This window comes from Amphiprion ocellaris, chromosome 17, assembly GCF_022539595.1.
Source record: "Amphiprion ocellaris isolate individual 3 ecotype Okinawa chromosome 17, ASM2253959v1, whole genome shotgun sequence".
NCBI lineage: Eukaryota > Metazoa > Chordata > Actinopteri > Pomacentridae > Amphiprion > Amphiprion ocellaris.
Genome location: NC_072782.1, coordinates 231,213 through 250,002, shown reverse-complemented (window position 1 = coordinate 250,002; position 18,790 = coordinate 231,213). Strand labels below are relative to the sequence as shown.

Sequence of the window (18,790 nt, the reverse complement as noted above, 5' to 3'; positions counted from 1 at the left end):
TATATGATATATAGTACACTAAATTACATCTACTAATGATATATAATATATACGACACTAAATTAGATCTATTAATGATTTATGATATATAGTACACTAAAGTAGATCTATTAGTGATATATGATATGTAGTACACTAAATTAGATCTATTAATGATATATAATATATAGTACACTAAATTAGATCTATTAATGATATATGATATATACGACACTAAATTAGATCTATTAATGATATCTAGTACACTAAATTAGATCTATTAATGATATATAATATATAGTGCATTAAATTAGATCTTTACAGACTTCAAGAGTTGTTTTTGCTTTCATTACTGGGCTCGCAAAGTGTTTACAATTCAAGAGAAGGTCCTTAAATACCTGGGATGAACTCGTCCTGAGACTGGGAGCCCTGGGAGCCGTGGGACCCCTGGGAGCCCTGGGACCTCTGAGAGCCCTGGGTAGATCTGGACAGTCTGTGACGGGTTAGCCTCTTCTCCTTCAGAATGCGCTGGAAGTTAGCTATACGTTCTTTGTGACTAGCATCGGTTGGCTTTGCTGGATTTACTTCATCAGGAATATTGTTTTCCCTAATTGGACTTAAGCGCCCCTCATCTGTGGAGAACATGGGACCTTCTGGAGCTTCGTCTTGCTGTGCTGGATGGTGATCTGATGTTAAGTGAAGGATGGACAGCTCTCCATCTGTTGGATAGTCTTCTTTTCCCTGTGATATCTCTGCAGAGCAGTGGTCATCTGCAGTGGAAGGAGACAGACCGGTTTCATGGGGAGATTCCTGAAGAGATCCTGACAGATTCTCATTCGTCTCACCACAATCCACGTAGACCGAAGTCTCACGTTCTTCCTTTGGAGTCGCAAATTCAGTGTGATTTTCCGTCAGACTGACTTCTTCTGTATAATCTGTACTGCTTTGTTCCTCCTTATGTTCACTGGACTGTCTGACTGGGGATGGAGATGCCTCCGTCCCACTATCATCTCCTTCAGGGTTGGATCCTTCCAACTTCTTCAAAGCTCCTTTCAAAGCTGACTTAAAAGTGAGAACAGCCTTACTAAAAGTAGTCACATCAAAACCCACACTGGGGGTCTTGGATGTGCTCTCACAGTCTACGTCAGAGGACAAAGATTCTCCTACATCCTCCCTGGTAACACTGTGATCTGTCCACTCTCTGTCCAAACTCTCAGCAGACCCCAGGTCCAGAGTGTCCCCAGAAGATGGACAATCATCACACAGTGAATGTGGCTCCAGGAGACCATCATCACCGTCGGTTAGCAGCACCGTGGAGCAGCTCAGGCTCCTGGAAGGACCACTGCCTAGCTCCTGTGGACAGGCATCCATGGTGTGGTAACCAGAACTATGGGAAAAAGGGCAGTTTGCAGCACAGTCGCACTCCAGGTTCTCCTCCTCTGTCTGGAGCCTGAGAGGCCTCCAGTCCACCACACTGGAAGAACTGGAAGGAGAATTGTAATGTCGTCCAAAGAGCAGTGAGAGGTGCTCAGAACTGTTGTGAGAAGAATGGCCCGGGGTGCTGCTCTGTGTCTCCTCGGTGGTACACCTGTTCCAAACACCTTGGTAGTTCTCCAGCTCTTCTCCACTGTTTGCACAGGAGGAGATGTCCTCCTCACTCCAGACTCCTTCTCCACTTCCACTGTGCAGCATATCAGCTGAAAGCCACCGTTCATAGTTGGTGTCGGCAAACAGAAAGCCAGCTTCTGGACAGTTGGAGCTCAGACAGGAGGACAGCGAGCTGCTGCTCTGGTAGTTGTGGCCACCATGAAGCTCCAGGTAGGAGAGAACGGGTTTTGGATGGCTTTGCATGTTTGAACTCTGCTCTGAGTTCTCTCGGTCGATTTGATGGACTGGTCTTAGAGTTTCTTGATTAACTGGCCATTGTTTGGCTGATCTGTGAGATAACACCCATCTTAGATCTTTTTCACACTCTTTGCGGTTGAACAGTGGACTGAGGTCCGTCTCATGGAGGGATGTGACGGCGTTCTGTCTATCCAGGCTTCCTCTCCTGATGTGTGGTGATCGAGGAGCAGGACTAGGATGAGGAGCTGCAGCTCCAGAGTACAGCTCTCCTATTTCACTAAGAACTGCATCCACACAACAAGACACCTCATCCACCGAGCCTCGGACAGACGTTAGATACTCCCTCAGGTCAGAAATCTCCTCCTGGATCTTGTTGATGCCTTTCAGCTCTTTCAGGATGTGTTCTACCAGGTTACTAGAGCCACACTCGGTTTCCTCATCTTCTATTTTCTTCTCCTCTTCATTGTTTCTGATCTTTTCAATGATCCGAGACACAGCGTCCTCCACAGCTCTACTACCATCAAGGCACTCAGAGCTTCGGTTTTCCCCTGAAGGGTCGAGGTCAGGTTTGATGTCTGGAGACACGTCATGAAGAAGATCATCTTCTGGTCCCTGGAGGCACTTCTGCAGCGTTTTCCTCAGACTTTTCCCAACATTGGGACTCTGTGAAGTCTTCTTTTGCAGATCTCGTCTCTGATTGGTGGGAATCATCCTGTCCACTGATGTTTTTCACTCCTCTGGGGAACATACCTGAGAAGTGGCCTTCGTGATCAGCTGTTCCCACACATGGACAACCGCTGCCTCTGAAACTCCTCCTTAGAATGCTCTAAGCATAATCCAGTGTCTTAAACTGCATATGAGTGAAAACCTGCATCGTGGCTGAGAGGAGAAAACTGGATTATGAGTCAATTTGTTGAAAAAGCAGAGAAGAACCATGCCGTTAGAACTTCTGTTATGGATCTGCCACAAAATAACCACCAGAAGTACAGGAATGCGGACTTATCTTCCACATAAAAGTATGCTTTTTAAAAAGAGTTATTAATGAAATTTAATTTTCTAATGTTTCAGATCCCAAGAAGAAAAAGGCATGTGCTCACTTATCAGCGTATATTTCTCATTTTAATTAAAGACACTCAAAGAAATGCATTTTTTTTTTGCAATTCTTAAATTGTGAAATTATTAAAATGTATTTTTATGACTGGCAGATCAGGCAGAAAAGGAAAAAGGAATTCTAACTTCTGACACTGATTTCCAGGTAGTTTTGCTTCAATGAAGTGAAAAAATGTGCATGAACTTTATGCATTAGTTCATCATTTAAACCCAAAAAAAACAGATTCCTCCCCAGAATGTCTTAGATGTAACTCAACACTCTCCTCTCCTTCACAGTTCTATGAACCTCCTGCTTCCTTCTATACCAGCTCGAGCACACCAGCTCACCTGTGACTGTAAAACTGATGTAAATACATACATACATGTTAGAAAGTTCCGTCCTGCAGGTTGGTAGGACTGATTCCTCAGATTATATATGGATGAAGCCGTATTTTTGAGCCTGTCATCACTATACTGCATCAACCAGGTTAAAAAAGTCCAATCATGATTCTTATGTTTTCTAACATAAAATACACCATATGGATAGGTAGGCAAGGTAAGAAAAACTTGATTTTCAGTGGCGATGATGTTTAAAAATGTGGAAATATCTGCTTTAATTCATCCTACACGTCTGTTTGATGGACACCAGAAGTAGAACAGATAGAGCTGCTCTGACTGACCTCCTCAAGCAGAATGAACACCTGCAGCTGCTTAAATCTCTATAATTAGGGAGCTTTGGAAAGACAGCATGGTAATTAGATGACAGATCAATTCTCTGGTCTGAGGCCATGTCATTCCTTCACACCAGCTGCACGGCTGTTAGCTGTTAGCTGCTGTCTTGAGTGGACACACTACGTCACAAATCTGTATATTATTATATATATTTATATTAGAATATTCTATTCTAGAACCTACTGGTGGTGTCCCAAACATGTCTCTAAGCTCCCACCATCACAGGATGAACCTGACAGCTCAGTGAAAACGTCTTTATCCACTGAGCTTCACTTTAATGGTTCCAAGAAAGACTTCTGTTGAAGACACAGCTTTGAATGGAAGATTATAAACTGGACAAAAAAGGACTTATGAGAACCAGAAAATGGAAAATTTTTTTGGAATTTCTTGATGATTCCAAGCTTTGACTTGACTTTTCTGTCTTTATCTCTAAATATCTGACTACAGATTTGTCGACGCTCCTGAAAACGTTCTTGGATATAAATTCACTGTTAGCTGAGAAAAAACAGATTCAGAACATCAGAATAAGAATATCCTCACACTGGAGTATGATGTATGCAGATCTTCAGTGTTTTGCTGGGCTGTTTATTAGAATTATTTTATGCCTTTATTTCCAGAGATAATGTTCTAAGAGCCTGAGCTTCAGTAACTATTCCAGAAGATATAATTACTACCTACATTAACCCACGGCTGAACCAGAGCTCTCCAGTAAGTACTGGAGCTCTGGAGGTATGTGTCCGCCTGATAACGGGTTGGTGGGCAGAAAACTATAATCAGACCAATCAGGAGAGAGCGTTTCCATCACTACTAAAATAATCTGAATGGAACCAGCCGATCCAAAATGAACTATCACGCATAAATATTCTATTATTCTGATTAAATAAACAATAACAAGGACATCTGGCTTAAACATGCTTGACGTATTAAACAGTATTCAGACCAGTTAATGTTAAATAAAGGCTTTTACTACACTTCTGTTAACAGCAGCCCTGAGACAGTCAGAGGTTTAATCATTCACTGCTCAGGATGGAAATAAAAAAGGTTTTGGGTTCTGGTTTTCCAGGACAGTCACAGTAAAAACCTGCACCAATCTCCAGCTTTTCTTCTGTCCTGACATTTTAATTTGGAAGTTTTTAAGTTGTTTTTCATTAAAAAATGACATTTGTGGTTAAAATTTTCATCAACTGGAAACAACCTGAAAGTACTGAGACCTTTCCTCTGTTTGTTAATTAGTCAAACTAAATCCATGTTTTACTACAAGTTTCATGCAGTGGAACCTGTAATCAAAGCCTTTACTAAGAAATATATTAAATATAAGCCTTACCTTACAGGAAAAAACAACAACCTGTAGATATCATCCTGCAGGACAGATTAAATCCACATGGAGTATAGCTCAGCAGCTCCCTGTATTTTATCACGAGGCACATTTAATTAAAGAGTTCAAGCTTCCTCTGAGCCAATTAGAGCAGCAGATCTTCCTTTAAGTGGTAAAAGCACTGAATCACTGATTTCTACTAGCAGCGACCAGCAGGACACAAGTAAACCTTGATCTCACAGCAGTTCAGCCTTGGTTCAGTTTCTATCCCTCCTACTCGCTGCTCTCTCTCTAAAAGCTAATCTGAGGCTGAAACACTGCCAGCTTTCAGTCTCACTCACTCTTTTTCTCTGTTTCCACATCTGTCTGCGTATTCTGCTTTTTTCCTTTGAGTTCTTAACATTAGTTGTCTGCAAAAGAGATGAAATTCTGCCCCACTAGTTTTCCTCAGTGATTTAAATGCATCTTGTGAATGGAAACGTAAAGGAAACAGGAATTTCTATTCAAGGCTGACAGCGGATAAATGTCAAAGGCTCTAGATTCTCCTGTATGAAAGTGCTGCCAAAGCTTTGGAGGAAAGTTCCAAACATCTCATTTCTCTCTGTTCTTTGAATGTAAACAAGCATGAGAACATAAAAAAATCAACTCAAGCTTTTATTATCTGCTCACTGAGACACAACTTGACGGATTAACAACCCATTCGAATTTATTCAGGCTATTCTGTATATACGCTTGAGTCCCTCGTGTTTCCCTGTAATAAATAGCACTTAGACAGCTTTCATCTTCCATCTACACTCATGTCTTTAAACAGCCACTTACAGTTCATGTTCATCTGCAGGCCAATCATTATAATGGAGCGATCTCCTTTACTGCTGAAGGCTTCATCAAGGGATGAACCCCAGTTAGGGCTGAGAGATTCTGATGATCTCATTATGAATACTCTCTAAAGTCCAATCAGACAGATTGGACGTTAAATGCAAACACAAGATCTGTATGCACAAGGTAGAAAATTATTATTTTAAATGATCCAGAATGGTCATGGAGACTGGAACAATAAGAGCTTCTGTAAACAAGTCAAACATGATGCAGTAATGACCATTCAATGCCGTCACTCAACATAGTGCCATACAAACCTGCCACAATGACTATTTTTAGAAGAAAAAAGGAGCTCCAAATGATACAGATCATCACCTATAAAAAATAAACAGTACACACAAATGTGAACTGGAATAAACAGTTCTGATGATCCGTATTTCTCATCCATTCATTCTGATGAAAGGCAGAGACAACTTTAAAGTACAAGACATAAAGTGACAAATGAGTCAAACGCTGTAGTCAAACTGCAGACCTCATTAGTAGCAGAACATGAGAGGGACGAGAGGACCGTCCATTAATGCAAATTATGGGTCCCTGAAGCGATGAGTGATGGACCAAAGTCAACAGAGGGACAGTATGCTTTAGCCTCATAATTACAGCTCCACGTGAAGAGAGAAAATTAACCACTGAGGGTTGAGACAGAGAAGAAGACCAGACAGAGAATGAGTATCTGCAACGAATCACAAATGGAATATTACTAAAAGAACTGGCCATACTTCACTGCTGGACAGAGGAGCCAGTTTATGACCAGTTATTTACAATTAAAACATCATTATGCACTGAGCTTGGAAATGTTTTACAGAGTGCCTTTGGTGAGCCACTAAACTCCTACAAGCACAGGGCACTGGTTTAGTAGACAAACTGAATCTCAAGAGGAATTGTTTTTCCACCTATAATCCAACACCAGAATGTTTTAAACATTCAGAGAGGTCAAACTCAACCAGAACTGCAGGTAGATGGATGGTAAAACAAGAAGAAAAGTCAGGTATAAAGGCGGCCTACCTCCCGGAGCTGAACTCTGACTTTATTGATGGCCTTCAACCAGCGAACTCTGGCTGGGTTAAAGGGTAATGGTGGCCCGTCATAATGGAACCTGGTGACATGGTTCAAGAATAAAGCAACAGAAACTGATGAAGACAAGCTCAGTTCAATCACAGCACATACTAAAGCTGGTTAAACTCTAAGGAAGTGGATACCTTGGGGGTTTGGAAGATCCTCTCACTGCTGGAACGTCACTTTTCAAGCCCTTTCCTGCTTCAGATGGCGGTCTGAGCCTCTCCTGCTCTGTAACAGTGGAGTATCCGTTGGTGGGAAGGTGTCTACTGGAGCGAGGCTGGGTGGTGGTGGAGGGGTGGCAGCTGGTACTATGGTAGGAGTGGAAGGATTCCTCCAGCTCTGAGCCTCCGGTGCTCTCGTGGCCGATCTCACTAACCTGGGAGCTGGTCTGGCTCAGGTTTCCTGATGAGCCGAAGTGACTACTGTCCACTGGACTGTGGTGGTGAGAAAGGAACGAGGAGCAAATTAACAAACAGAAATGGCTGAGAAACTCATTCTAAGAATTTTTGTAGTTCATATTTTTCCACTAATAAAAACAGAATAGTGGGGATTGTTAAATAAATCTTCTTAAATTTAGAAATAGTTTCAATACATTTTAAGACTGCAGAAAAAATCCAAACGACGAATGCTTTTGGGTTGTAATAAATCCCACCCATATACTAAGAATTATTTGCATATACTCAGTAATAAAAATCTATGTTTACCAGCTACTCTTTTAGGATTAATTGGCATTCCGCCATATAAAAGATACCCAACCTTGTAAGCAGGCTGCTGCGGGATTGAAAATAATGAAAATGTGGAAACAATACATGTGCATTATAAACTACATACGTTGTTCTTCATAGAATTGAAGTTTTAGATCAAAAGACAACTAGGCTCTATGTTATGGTGTGAGGTATAAAATCCTCTAACTACTAGTTTTTAGTAAAAATGGTAGATTTTTTACACACAATTACAGACATCTGCATATTTTATTGTCAATGATCTCCTTTACAGGGCAGAAAGCAGGTATTCACTGCACAGAGACACAGGGTTGGATAAGAACCATAAAATATGCAGAGCTGATCTGTGTTTTTACCTTTTATAAAATAGTCATTTTAAACCAGTTTAGAAGCAGAATACAGATCAGTTGTATTTATTTGGAGGTTGAATGTCAACGATTTAAATAATGCAGATATACACATAACTGGAAAATAACATTTAACACGTAAAATAATGCACAAATCAAATCAGAATTCCATGCTTAAACAAAATTTGTATTATCCATGATGTTGCAGACAGGGATGCTAATATTTGGTCCTTTAAATCTGTCTCAGATGTAAATGAATTGATTAAAAACAGCAGTTGAGATGTTAATTTATTACTCCTGCTGATTTATAAGTGCAGATCTATAAAGACAATAATTAGAACATCGTGTGATTAAGGTGTGGAACAATGATCTCTCTTTAATAATCTAATGAATGACTAAGAGCATTCACCTGTGAATTAGTTTATTGTTTAATTAAACATGTATATTTTGTTTTGGAATTCTGTTTTGACATGACTCATGAAATGACAGAGTTTCTACACACAACATACAACACACAACCACACACAGACATAAACTAGTGAGAATGGACTGCAGGGCTGGACAGGAAATGCATTTCTTCCAAACTGTCAATGCATCATAAATGGTTAGGGGGGAAGCCATTTATTATGCTTTTACTAGCCTTTTTGCATTCAATAGATCCTTCTTGGACTGGTTGTCCAGCTGCACTCCAGAGGTAGGACCTGCAGAGGGGTGTGTTTCTACAAGCCTCTCCTGGTCCTTTGGGGTCAGGGATGCTGAAGGATCTACTTCAGGAGTGGAGATGCAAATCTGGGGGTTTGCTACATCATCTGTGGAACCTACCGCTTCAGTTTTTTGAGCTTCAGATGTTGCAAGGTTTTGAAAAGTATGTGTTTGATCACTTGTTGACTTGTTAGTTTGGGGTTGAGCTGTTATAACTAGCTTGGATGGCTCTGACTGTTTCCCTTCTTGATGCTCAGCATTGTTGAAAACAGGATCAGCTGGGAATGCTTTGGTATCAGGTAGGACTGATTTGTCATTTTCTTTACTCTCAGAGTCTCCTTTAATGACCATGGGCTTTTCATGTATCATCTCTCCAACACCTGACTTCTCCTTTTCGGTGTCAGCAGCAGGTTTTGAAGAAGCTCCCTCAGATGTCGTGGCAGAGCTACTTGTTTGGCTACCAGATTTCCCTTGTTGGTTGTCTCGTGAAGCTGGTTGGTTGGTTTTATTTGTCGCACAGCCTGATGGAGGTACTTTCTGTGACAGTTTCTCATTCTTAATCTGTGACTGTGGAGTACCTGGTGCTGGTCTGGGCTGAGCTGGCACTGAATCAGATGGCTTAGGTGGTTGTCCCATACTCCTAAATAAAGACCCGCCGATGCCCCCAAGCAATGATGATCCAGCCTGTGATCCTGCAGTGGCTCCTCCAAACATTCCTTCAAGCAGAGAACCACCAGGTTGTGGTGTGGCCCCAGCTCCTCCAAACACCCCACCCAGTAAAGATCCAGCACCCTGAGGACCTGCAGGCTTGGAAGCGGATCCTCCTCCAAACATCCCACCTAATATTGACCCTCCAGGTGTGGGGGTCGAGGTTTGAGGACCAGACTGAGGAGCAGGCCCTTTAAATAAACCTCCTAGTAATGATCCTGCTGCCTGAGGAGATGCTGTCTGTGCACTGGACCCTCCAAAAATATCACCCAGTAGTGATGCTCCAGGCTGACTGGGAGCAGCTTGGGGTGCTGGTCCACCAAGTCCAAACAGTGAGTTCTTCTGCTGAGAACCTTCAGTGGGAGCAGTTGATGGTTTGAAAAGTGAAGACACAAAACCTGTAACTGCATCTGCTGCTGCATCACTCGCAGATTTGTTTGTCTCTGGAGGTTTCTGCTCTGCTTGGACTGCAGGACTTACAGACGGAGTGGGTGGAGCTTCCTCCTCTACTTTAGGTGGTTGTGTTGTGGTGGTGGTGGTTGTTTCTTGGCTCAGCTGACCACTCAGCTCTGGTTTTGCAGGTTGTTGTGCTGATGCAGATATTTCTGATTGTTTACACTGGATATTATCGGTTAAAGCAGTTGATTTGTCATTATCCTGATGACAAACCTCTTCAGGAACACTGCTGTCAGTTTTGGACAAGCTTGTCTCAGGACACCGAACTGAACCATCAGGTTGCTTTGGTGTTTCCACCACCTCTTTGCTTTTGGAAGCAGCATCATTTACCTCCATTTGAGCAACAGCTGGAGCAGGTTTAGAGTCATCAGTGGGTTTTGGTAGAACAGTTACACCTGATGTGGTGTCGGTAAGAGTTGTGACTGTTGTTTTCTTGTCATCATTAGATGTTGATGTTGCAGCTGAAGCAGATCCTCCAAGCATTGAAAACAAACTTTTACCAGGCATCTCATTTGTAGAAGAAGCTCCAGGTAAAATGCCACCGAGAAGAGATGAACCAGTCTGCGCAGTAGCTGTTTGAGAAGATGATCCCCCCAAAATTCCTCCTAATATAGAGCTATTATTTTGGTTTGTGGAAGTTTGAGGGGCAGTTCCACCAAACAATCCACCAAAGGACCCACTACTCTGAGGCACTGTAGATGAGGCTGCTGATCCTCCGAAAAGTCCACCCAAAATAGACCCTGCAGTCTGAGATCCAGCTGCCTGGGGAGCAGCTCCACTAAATAAGCCTCCGAGCAGCGATGGTCCTGCCTGAGGTCCTGAGGTTTGAGGAGCAGATCCTCCAGGCTTAGTGGGGCCAACTTGAGGAGCAGTCTGAGGAGCAGACCCTCCAAATAAACCACCAAGTAATGATCCTCCTGTTTGAGAAGCTGGTGTTTGAGGTGAAGACCCTCCAAACACTGACCCTAAAAGTGAACTTCCAGGTTGTGAAGTGGGCTGAGGGACAGAACCTCCAAACACAGAAAACAAACTTTTCCCTGGAGGTTCCTTGGGGGCTGAAGGTTCAGGTACAGACCCTGTAGGTGAAGGACCTGTCTGGTTAGTAGTAGGCTCTGTGCTGGGTGCAGAAAACAAAGAAAGCAAACTTTTACCTGGACTGTCTGAAAGTAATCCAGCTGCAGATGGAGCTCCTGATCCAGTGATCATAGATAACAAACCGGAAGCTGGTGGCTCTTTAAGAGGAGCAGAATCCTGGGGTGCACTTTCTGTGCTTGCTTCCTTATTCATAACGGTGCTTTCTGAATTTGGTACCTTGGATGCCATATCAGTGCCTTCAATTGTGCAAGCCTCTTGTGAAGTAGTTGTAGTCTCTACCATAGTATCAGTGGATAGGCTAGTTTGTACTTTACCGGCGTTACTATTAGTTTTGTTCTCTGAGGGTTCACTTGATTTTTCATTGGTAGTTGCTGCCTCTGGAACACGACTACTGGAAACAGACGACATTTCAGAGGAACTTTCTTGCAAATGAGTGGTCTGTGGCTCTTTTGAAGCACTAACAACAGCAGAAGATGGACTGGGAGTTTGTTGTGGCGATGGCACATCAGTTGAAATGGAACGTATACTGCTGCCAGGTGCATTAGGTGCTGCAGTCCCAGGTGTAGAAGACATATTTGTATTTCCACCTGCACTTGGTGTTTGAGGAGCACTGGGGCCACCGAACATGGAAAACAAAGATTTTCTTGGACTTTCGTTAGTAGCAGACAAGCTACCAAAAAGACCCCCAAGAACAGAAGCAGCTGTTGGTTCTTGTGGCTGATGCTGTTCTGGTGGCTTAGATGGTGTTTGAGGTCCCCTTTGTAGTGGAGTCTGTGACTGAGCACCTCTTTGTTGGGATTGCATTGTTGGTGGCTGAGGCTGTGGAGGACTAGGATCAGTAAATACTGAAAACAGTCCCTTCATGGGGCTTTCAGATGAATTTGATTGTCCAGGCAGAATTCCCCCAAGAAAAGATCCTGTTTGGGCTTGAAACTGTTGGGTGCTAGGACCACCAAACATTGAAAGGATTCCTGTAGCTGGAGGGTCTTTTGGAGGAATTGTTCTCTGTTGAGGAGCCTCAGCGGTGGGCTTAGTTTGACTTGGAGGTGGAGCAGGACTTGATCCTCCAAACATTGACAATAAACTTTTACCAAGTGTTTCTTGCTGAGGGGGTTGAGGAGCCGCATTTGGGGGATTTGTTTGAGGTAAGGGTCCTGTTTTAGGTACAGCCTGCTGAGGACTTGGCCCAGAAAACATTGAAAGTATACTTTTACCAAGTGATTCTTCTTGAGGAGCTGTGGCTGATGCAGATGTTTGAGGTGTGGGTTCGGACTGGGTCGGTGCTGCTGATCCTGCAAGCATTTCTCCAAATGAAAATCCAAACAATCCACCAGATGGTTTACTTGATGCTTCTTGCTTTGGCTGTCCTGCAGGTGGCATAGATGTTGACTGGTTAGCTACAGGGGCTGTGGACAGATTGGTAGAAGGCACTTGGTTTGTACTTTTGTTTGAGGGTTGGCTCTGAGCAGACTGAGGAGTGCCACTTTTGTCCATAGTTTCTTGTCTCTGTATGCTCCGAGATCCAGATGCTGATGTCAGCGAGCCCTCTGTAACACTAGATATCATTTGCTGTTTTTGTGGTGGAGAGGGCTCGGCACTGAACAGGCTGCTGATTGATCCAAAGAGATTTGACACTCCTGCAGCCTCTTTATTAGCAGTGGTGCTGCCTGGCAAGGAAGCAGTGCTGCCAGTTTTACTCTGTTGATTGGGAGATGTCTGAGAGGTATTCTGGGGATCTGGTTTGGTTTCCTCCAATCCTACTGCAGATTTTAGAAAGTTCATGAAGCCTGGTTGTTCAGGTAGTTTCTCCACAGGTATATCCACTGGTTTAGCTGTGAGGTGTCCAGGTGGTGCAGGTTTACTAACAGATTCTTTGGACACGTAGGGCACACTGGACTGCGCTGGTGGGGCAGCTTGTTGGACCATGGTACTTTGACGTGACAGTCTAGGTTTCTGTAAAGCTGTATGTGATTCTGTTGAGGTTTGAGTTACTGGAGCTGTTGTTGGTATTGTGGGCAAAATTCTTCCCTGTGCAGCGGCTGGCCTCTGGATTTGTTGCTTAACAATTTCTGGCTGGGTCACAACAGCAGAAGATTCTTCTTTGATAATCTTGGATTTCAGACTTTGGAAACCGGATGAAAGAATGTTCTTAGACTGAGAGGCTTGCTCTGAGGAGGATGTGCTAGTTTTGGTTAAGTCCACTTGTGATGTTTTGCCAACAAATGAGGAAATGAGGGAAGAAATCTTTTTCACTTGACGATTAAGTTGCTCTTCTCCTGGAGACACTCTTTTCCTCCATTCATCCTCTGATACATCATCTACATGTTTTACTGTAACGGTGGTAGAAGAACGACGCCGTTGAGCAGGTTGGTAACAATTGGAAATTAGCTGCTGATTTGAATTTGCAGTAGGAAAAGAATTCAAGGAAACAGCAACCTTCTGGGCAAGAAACGTCTTCATTTCATGGATGTTCCAATAAGGACCAATGTGATCTTTCTTACGACATGAAAGGTCAATGATATCGTCATAGGCGTAACTAGGCTGTCTAGGATCCATCCTGACTTTGTTTAATCTGTAAGATGTGAAATCCATTTCTTGTTGCCCTTGTGACAGAAATGAGTTTTCAAACATTTGAGAGAACTGCTCAAGATTTAAATTCATAATCTGATTTCCTTTTCTGTAGGCAGCAGACAAATCGAGCGGGGCATTAAGAAGTTGAGAATCATTGTGATCTTGACCAGGAAGCCAAAGAAGCTCATCCTCATTGTAAAGTGGAATTTTAAAGCCACAGACTAAAACCATTTCATTGTGCAGCAAAGCACTCGGCAAACCATCAAATTTCTGCGTACCTCCCCAGGATTCGCCTTCAGGGGCACAGGCATAAACGTATTCACCAGTGGCATCTGTAAGCAAAGCATAGATGTACTCATGATCTGTGTAAACAAAATAGCCACAGTCACCATCTTCTGCTGGCCACCACATTCCCTGCTCTAGAAGCATGAGCCACTGCTGATACCATTCAGTGTCTTCCAGGTACATGAAGTCATCCATCTCAGTACTTGGAGGATAGTTTGACTCTACTGGTCTGTTCAAATAAAACTGACTTTGATGCACCATGCCTCCAGTATAAAACTGTTGTTGTTCTGCAGTATTTGTTCCATACTGCCAGTTAGCTGAATAAGATAAGCTTGGTGCAGTCTCCTCATAATAGCCTTCATGATATGAAACGCCATTCAAGCTGTAAGTGCTACCATCATTAAAAGAATGCCATTTTCCAAACTTTGCATTACTTGGTTTAGAAGTCAAGTTCAGCACGCCTTCCTCATTGGGTGAATACGCTACGTTTCCCAAGTCTTCAGAACTGTTCCATAATTTCCTCTTGGGATACGGATCAGGATTCCTGTGTTCTTCAACCTGATATGGTTCGAGTTGCTCCTGGTGGCAAACACCTTGCCAGGGTGTGGTGTTAATTGGCTGATTGATATTTGGGGAGCTGCAGTGAAGAACAGAAGGTGATAATGATGACCCTTCACAGCTCTGTCCATATCTCTGATCTTCTCCCTGGAGCTGATAATTCAGGGACTCGTTCTGGAACTGCTGCCATAGAGCACTTTCACGAATCCACTGGTTTTCATCATAAGAGGGACTTATCTGAAACGGAGATGACCGGCCTTTGTACAGGCTTTGACCTGTAGCTTCATAGAGAGAAGGAGTGCTTCCACCACTATATGGGTGCATGTTCACCACTGAAGACGTTGAGTGGCTTTGCAGAAGGGAGTGAATATTTCCTGTACTATAAGCCATTGGGTGAGCAGATGGAAGTGAACCGGAGTAGTATAACTGAGATAAGTTCCCGGTGCTAATGGAGGAATATGTTGCCTGACTCTGTAAAGATCTTCCCAAAGTAACCGATGTTCGTAGGTCTAAAGTCTCAGTATCAATAGAAACAGGAGCACTGATTAAAGCATGTCTGCTGTGTCCTGGCACAACTCTCTGCAGGCTTTCCCTTCCAAAGTCTGAGGTGGAACTTTTCAACATGTCTGGATGGAAGTCTTTAGATGAGGGCATCTGCTGTTCTGGAATTTGACTCTGCATGTCTACTTGTTTACTGCAAGATTCCTCAGCTACATTTTTGCTAAACAATCCAGACAGAAACCCTTGCTGGGCAGTCTGTGGAGTCCTCTTCTCTCTCTCCACATGTTCTAGTGATGATTGTTGTGTTATATTAGCATGTGATTGTTTTTGTAGTGGGGTTTTCATTGGGACTGTAGAAACACCAGCCCCCTGCTGTGGTGATTGTCCTGCTGATGTTTGAGGGGTGGTTTCAATGTTTTCAGGCGGTTTTGTTAATTTGTTAAACAACCCAGAGAGTACCCCAGATTGACCTGACGTCTCCGTCTGTGGATGATCCGGCTGGCTACACAGCACTTTGATCTGCTGTTGAATCTCTTGGATGTTGTCAGGCTGCTGTTGGTGAGCCACACTTTCTGAGGAGGATTTGAACAGTCCGAAAAGACCACTAGCTTGAGTTGATTTCTGTGTTGAGCTATTTTGTGGTTGGTTTTGGCTGGAAACTGGGATATTCTTTGGCGTTGTTTGAACATGGCTGGATTTACTTGGGGTAATTCCATGATACTGAGTTGTTGGTGGTTGATTTTGCGCGTTTATGCTGTCTGCTGAGGAAAATTTAAAAAGACCAGATAAAAGGCCGCCTTGTTGAGATGGTGGCTGCCGAAGTGGAACTGTTTGTTGTCGAGAAAAGCCTGGTTTACTCATGTCCTGCTGGACTACTTGCCGACTCAAGGATCTGTCCCTGAGCTGTGGGCCTCGATTGGGATCTTGGGTATTCTGGTGGTTAAAACCTGGTTGATTAAACTGAACGCTGCTTTGTGGGTGGACTTGACTGCTTGAAGTACTCTCAGAGGATCCAAATTTAAGCAAACCAGACAGCAGCCCTTTTTGCTGAGGCTGTGTTTCATTATTAGTCTGCTGCTGACGTGAAGAATTTCCAGGGATGGTCCTCTGCCTTTCAGCCTCCGGAGGTTGGACATTTTGTTGTATGTTTTCTGTTGATGAAAATTTCAATATCCCTGAGAGAAGGCCTTCCTGTGGAGCTGGAGAACTTTGTTGTTGGGGAGAGTGATGAGGAAACTGTGACTGATTATTGCTCCTGGGTGGCTGATTGTTATGAGGAGCCTGCTGTGGAGAACTGCCTGACAGGTCACTGGTAGAGCCAAATTTAAGAAGTCCAGATAGCAGTCCTCCTGGTTTGGGCTGATTAGAGATGTCATTAGCTGAGCTCCCTTTGAAAATACCTGTCAGAAAACTCTGGGATTCAGGCTGATTGGGAGCTTGGTGCTGCGTTCCATGAGAAGCTGTTGTTGGTCTTTGATTTGCTGGATGTTGGACATGTGAGCCCTGCAACTGCTGATTACTGATTATATTCTGGTTTGAACCAGACGGACCAGAGGCAGGGGTAAAGATGCTGGAGAACCATCGTTTCTCAGAGTTTTCTTGGGGCACGGCAGGATTCTGAGTGAAGGTGGTGGAGGCTGACGATGATGCTTGCTGAGGATTCTGCGTTTCTGTGGAGGCACTAACGTCTTCACTACAAGCAAACTTCAGAAAACCAGACAGCATTCCTCCTTCTGCTTTGGGACGCTGCTGAGCGGAGACATTTTCAGAGGAGGCCAATGGTAGTTTAATTTTACTGCTCAGTGACGGGTCTTCTGCTGGTTTCTGAGGTTGGGGCTCCTCTGTGGTTCTAAATACTGGATAAACTGCCACAGGAGGAGGTCCCTGAGGTGGAACAGGAACAGAAGGAGTGATCAATGAACTTAATGACTTCCTAAAAGGGCTGAAGAATCCAGTGTTGGCAGATTGTGTTTGTCCAGTTGACTTTTCTGGCGCTGCAAAAGGCACATTTTCTTGTTTATAAATTGGTGGCTTTTGTCTCTCATAGAAATTTTCAGCCTGATTCTGTCCCATATATTTCTCTTGTGATGAACTTCTTAATTTTTCTGATTTTCTAAATCCTTCTGTTGTCATTGGCTGTTTATCTTGGTGAGCACATTTGCCATTCCATTGTGTATGTTCTTGAGAATATGTGGACTCTGATGCCGGTTTGTTTTCCGCTGGGCTCCCACTGTCTCCAGAAAAAAGCTTTAAAGGATTCAATTTTCCCAAAACTGAGCTTCCTGGAGCACTTTCAGGTTTGCTTCCAAACTCAGGTCCGTGTTCTTTTGTACTGGTTTGAGTCTGACTCCTTGAGGGAGTTTTCATTTCTCGATAACGACTTTGTATTTTAGCATCATGTGGTGGCTGAGAAGGCAAAGAACTGAATGATTTTTCAGGAGAAGTTTCCACAGGAGATACAACAGCTACTGGAGCTGTGGTGTTTGACTTTGGAATAAAGGAGAACAGTTTTGTGAGTCCTGATTGTGAGGGTTGTGTAGATGGTGCTTGGGGAGATGGGGCAGGTGGTTTAGGGCCTCCAACTTTGTCAGTGAAAGAATTTAACAGTGAGCTCATGGCATTTTTGACTCCTGAAATACCCTGATCAGAAGGGGGATGTGATTGGGATTCTCCTCTAGGATCCTTTGATGAACTATTTTGTTCCTCTCCAAAAGAATTGGTTCTAATGCTGCCCTGAGAAGATAGTCTAGACTTGCTGGACTTAGGAAGGGAACCGTACTTGCTAATTTCCTCCTCTTTTTCAGCGAGGTATTCAGAAACTGTTTCAACGAGGCATTGAAGCTCATCCATCGGATCTACATATTCATCACTGGGTTCTTCTACTGGAGAGAGCATTGCCTCTGAAACCCATGCTCCACTTTTAGATTTTCCACACTTTTTCTCTCGAAGGCCCTGAGAACTTTCTCCATGGCCCTCATAAGAGAAGGAATACCGGTCTTTGTAATGCCTTGTGTTTTCAGAGTGAACGTCCTCACCCATAAAGCCCATGCCATCCATATTCTCCTCTGCTGCCTGGGGATAGTGTGGATCCTGGCAACTGTCGAATTCCAAATCAAAGCGTGCCCTCATTCTGGCATCTTGCTCTTTTTTGTATGCCACGTAGTTCTCCAAAGTGTTGTCCAGCTCATTTTTTGCCCACATCCTTGTCTTGTAGAGAAGTCCATTCCTGTAGGGCCTGAGGCAGGACATCATGCATTCCTCCTCCTCCTGCATTTCTGCTACCTGCCGCATAAACAGCTCTCCTCTCTTCTCACGGAGGACGGCGAGGTCGGAGGGAAAAGTCTCTTCTCTGTACTTGTCTGCCTCTGAGCTGAGAAAAGCTGCTGGGTCCGTGATCTTTTTCTTCCTCCGTCGATCGATGGTGTCGTAGCCTTCAGGGTAGGGGAGAGGCAGGAAGCCACTGGGTTTGGTGTCTTGATGAATAGGTGGGTGCGATGGCTCAGGGTAGGGTCTTCCCATACGAAAGATAACGCTGTCCTCCTCATCGTCTAAGAAGTCGCTCAGCTGAGGCCTGTTCGGCCGTTTGTATTTGTTTTCCCAATCTTCGACCCCCATGCCAGAATCGACAGGTATAATTCTGACTCTTCCTTTCTGATTTAAAGATCTTATTCAGGTTAAAGAATAGATTTAAATAAGGGATGGGAATGGATATAGGGACAGAGAAAAAAGGCAAATAAAAAGAAAAAGTGCAAACAATAAAAGAAGTTAAACATTTAAAAATGGAGAAATTAAGACATGCATAGTTTCATGCAAATGTAAAGAAATAATTAGTGTTTCAGTTCACTGTCAAAGCATTACACCATTTTTAACAGAGATTATCAGTAAAAATGAAGCAGTTTATGATGATCTTTAAGATTTGCAGACAGATGAACAGAGCTAAGCTGCTCTAAAGA

At 43.4% G+C, this 18,790-nt stretch overlaps 1 protein-coding gene across 12 annotated transcripts in view; it reads right to left on the bottom strand.

Annotated features, from left to right (window-relative positions):
* LOC111573549 (protein unc-13 homolog B-like) overlaps positions 1 to 18,790 on the bottom strand; it is an 81,660-nt gene that overhangs the window by 27,881 nt on the left and 34,989 nt on the right. For 9 of the 12 annotated variants that reach the window (XM_055019142.1, XM_055019138.1, XM_055019135.1 and 6 more), the window contains 3 exons: positions 8,602 to 18,501; positions 7,033 to 7,326; positions 6,839 to 6,929 (listed from right to left, as the gene is read on the bottom strand). In XM_055019142.1, the coding sequence (XP_054875117.1) occupies positions 6,839 to 6,929; positions 7,033 to 7,326; positions 8,602 to 18,501 (10,285 nt within the window). Of the gene's footprint in view, positions 1 to 377; positions 3,603 to 6,838; positions 6,930 to 7,032; positions 7,327 to 8,601; positions 18,502 to 18,790 lie in introns of those variants that run through there. The other 3 variants (XM_055019144.1, XM_055019145.1, XM_055019143.1) reach the window with 2 other exon arrangements.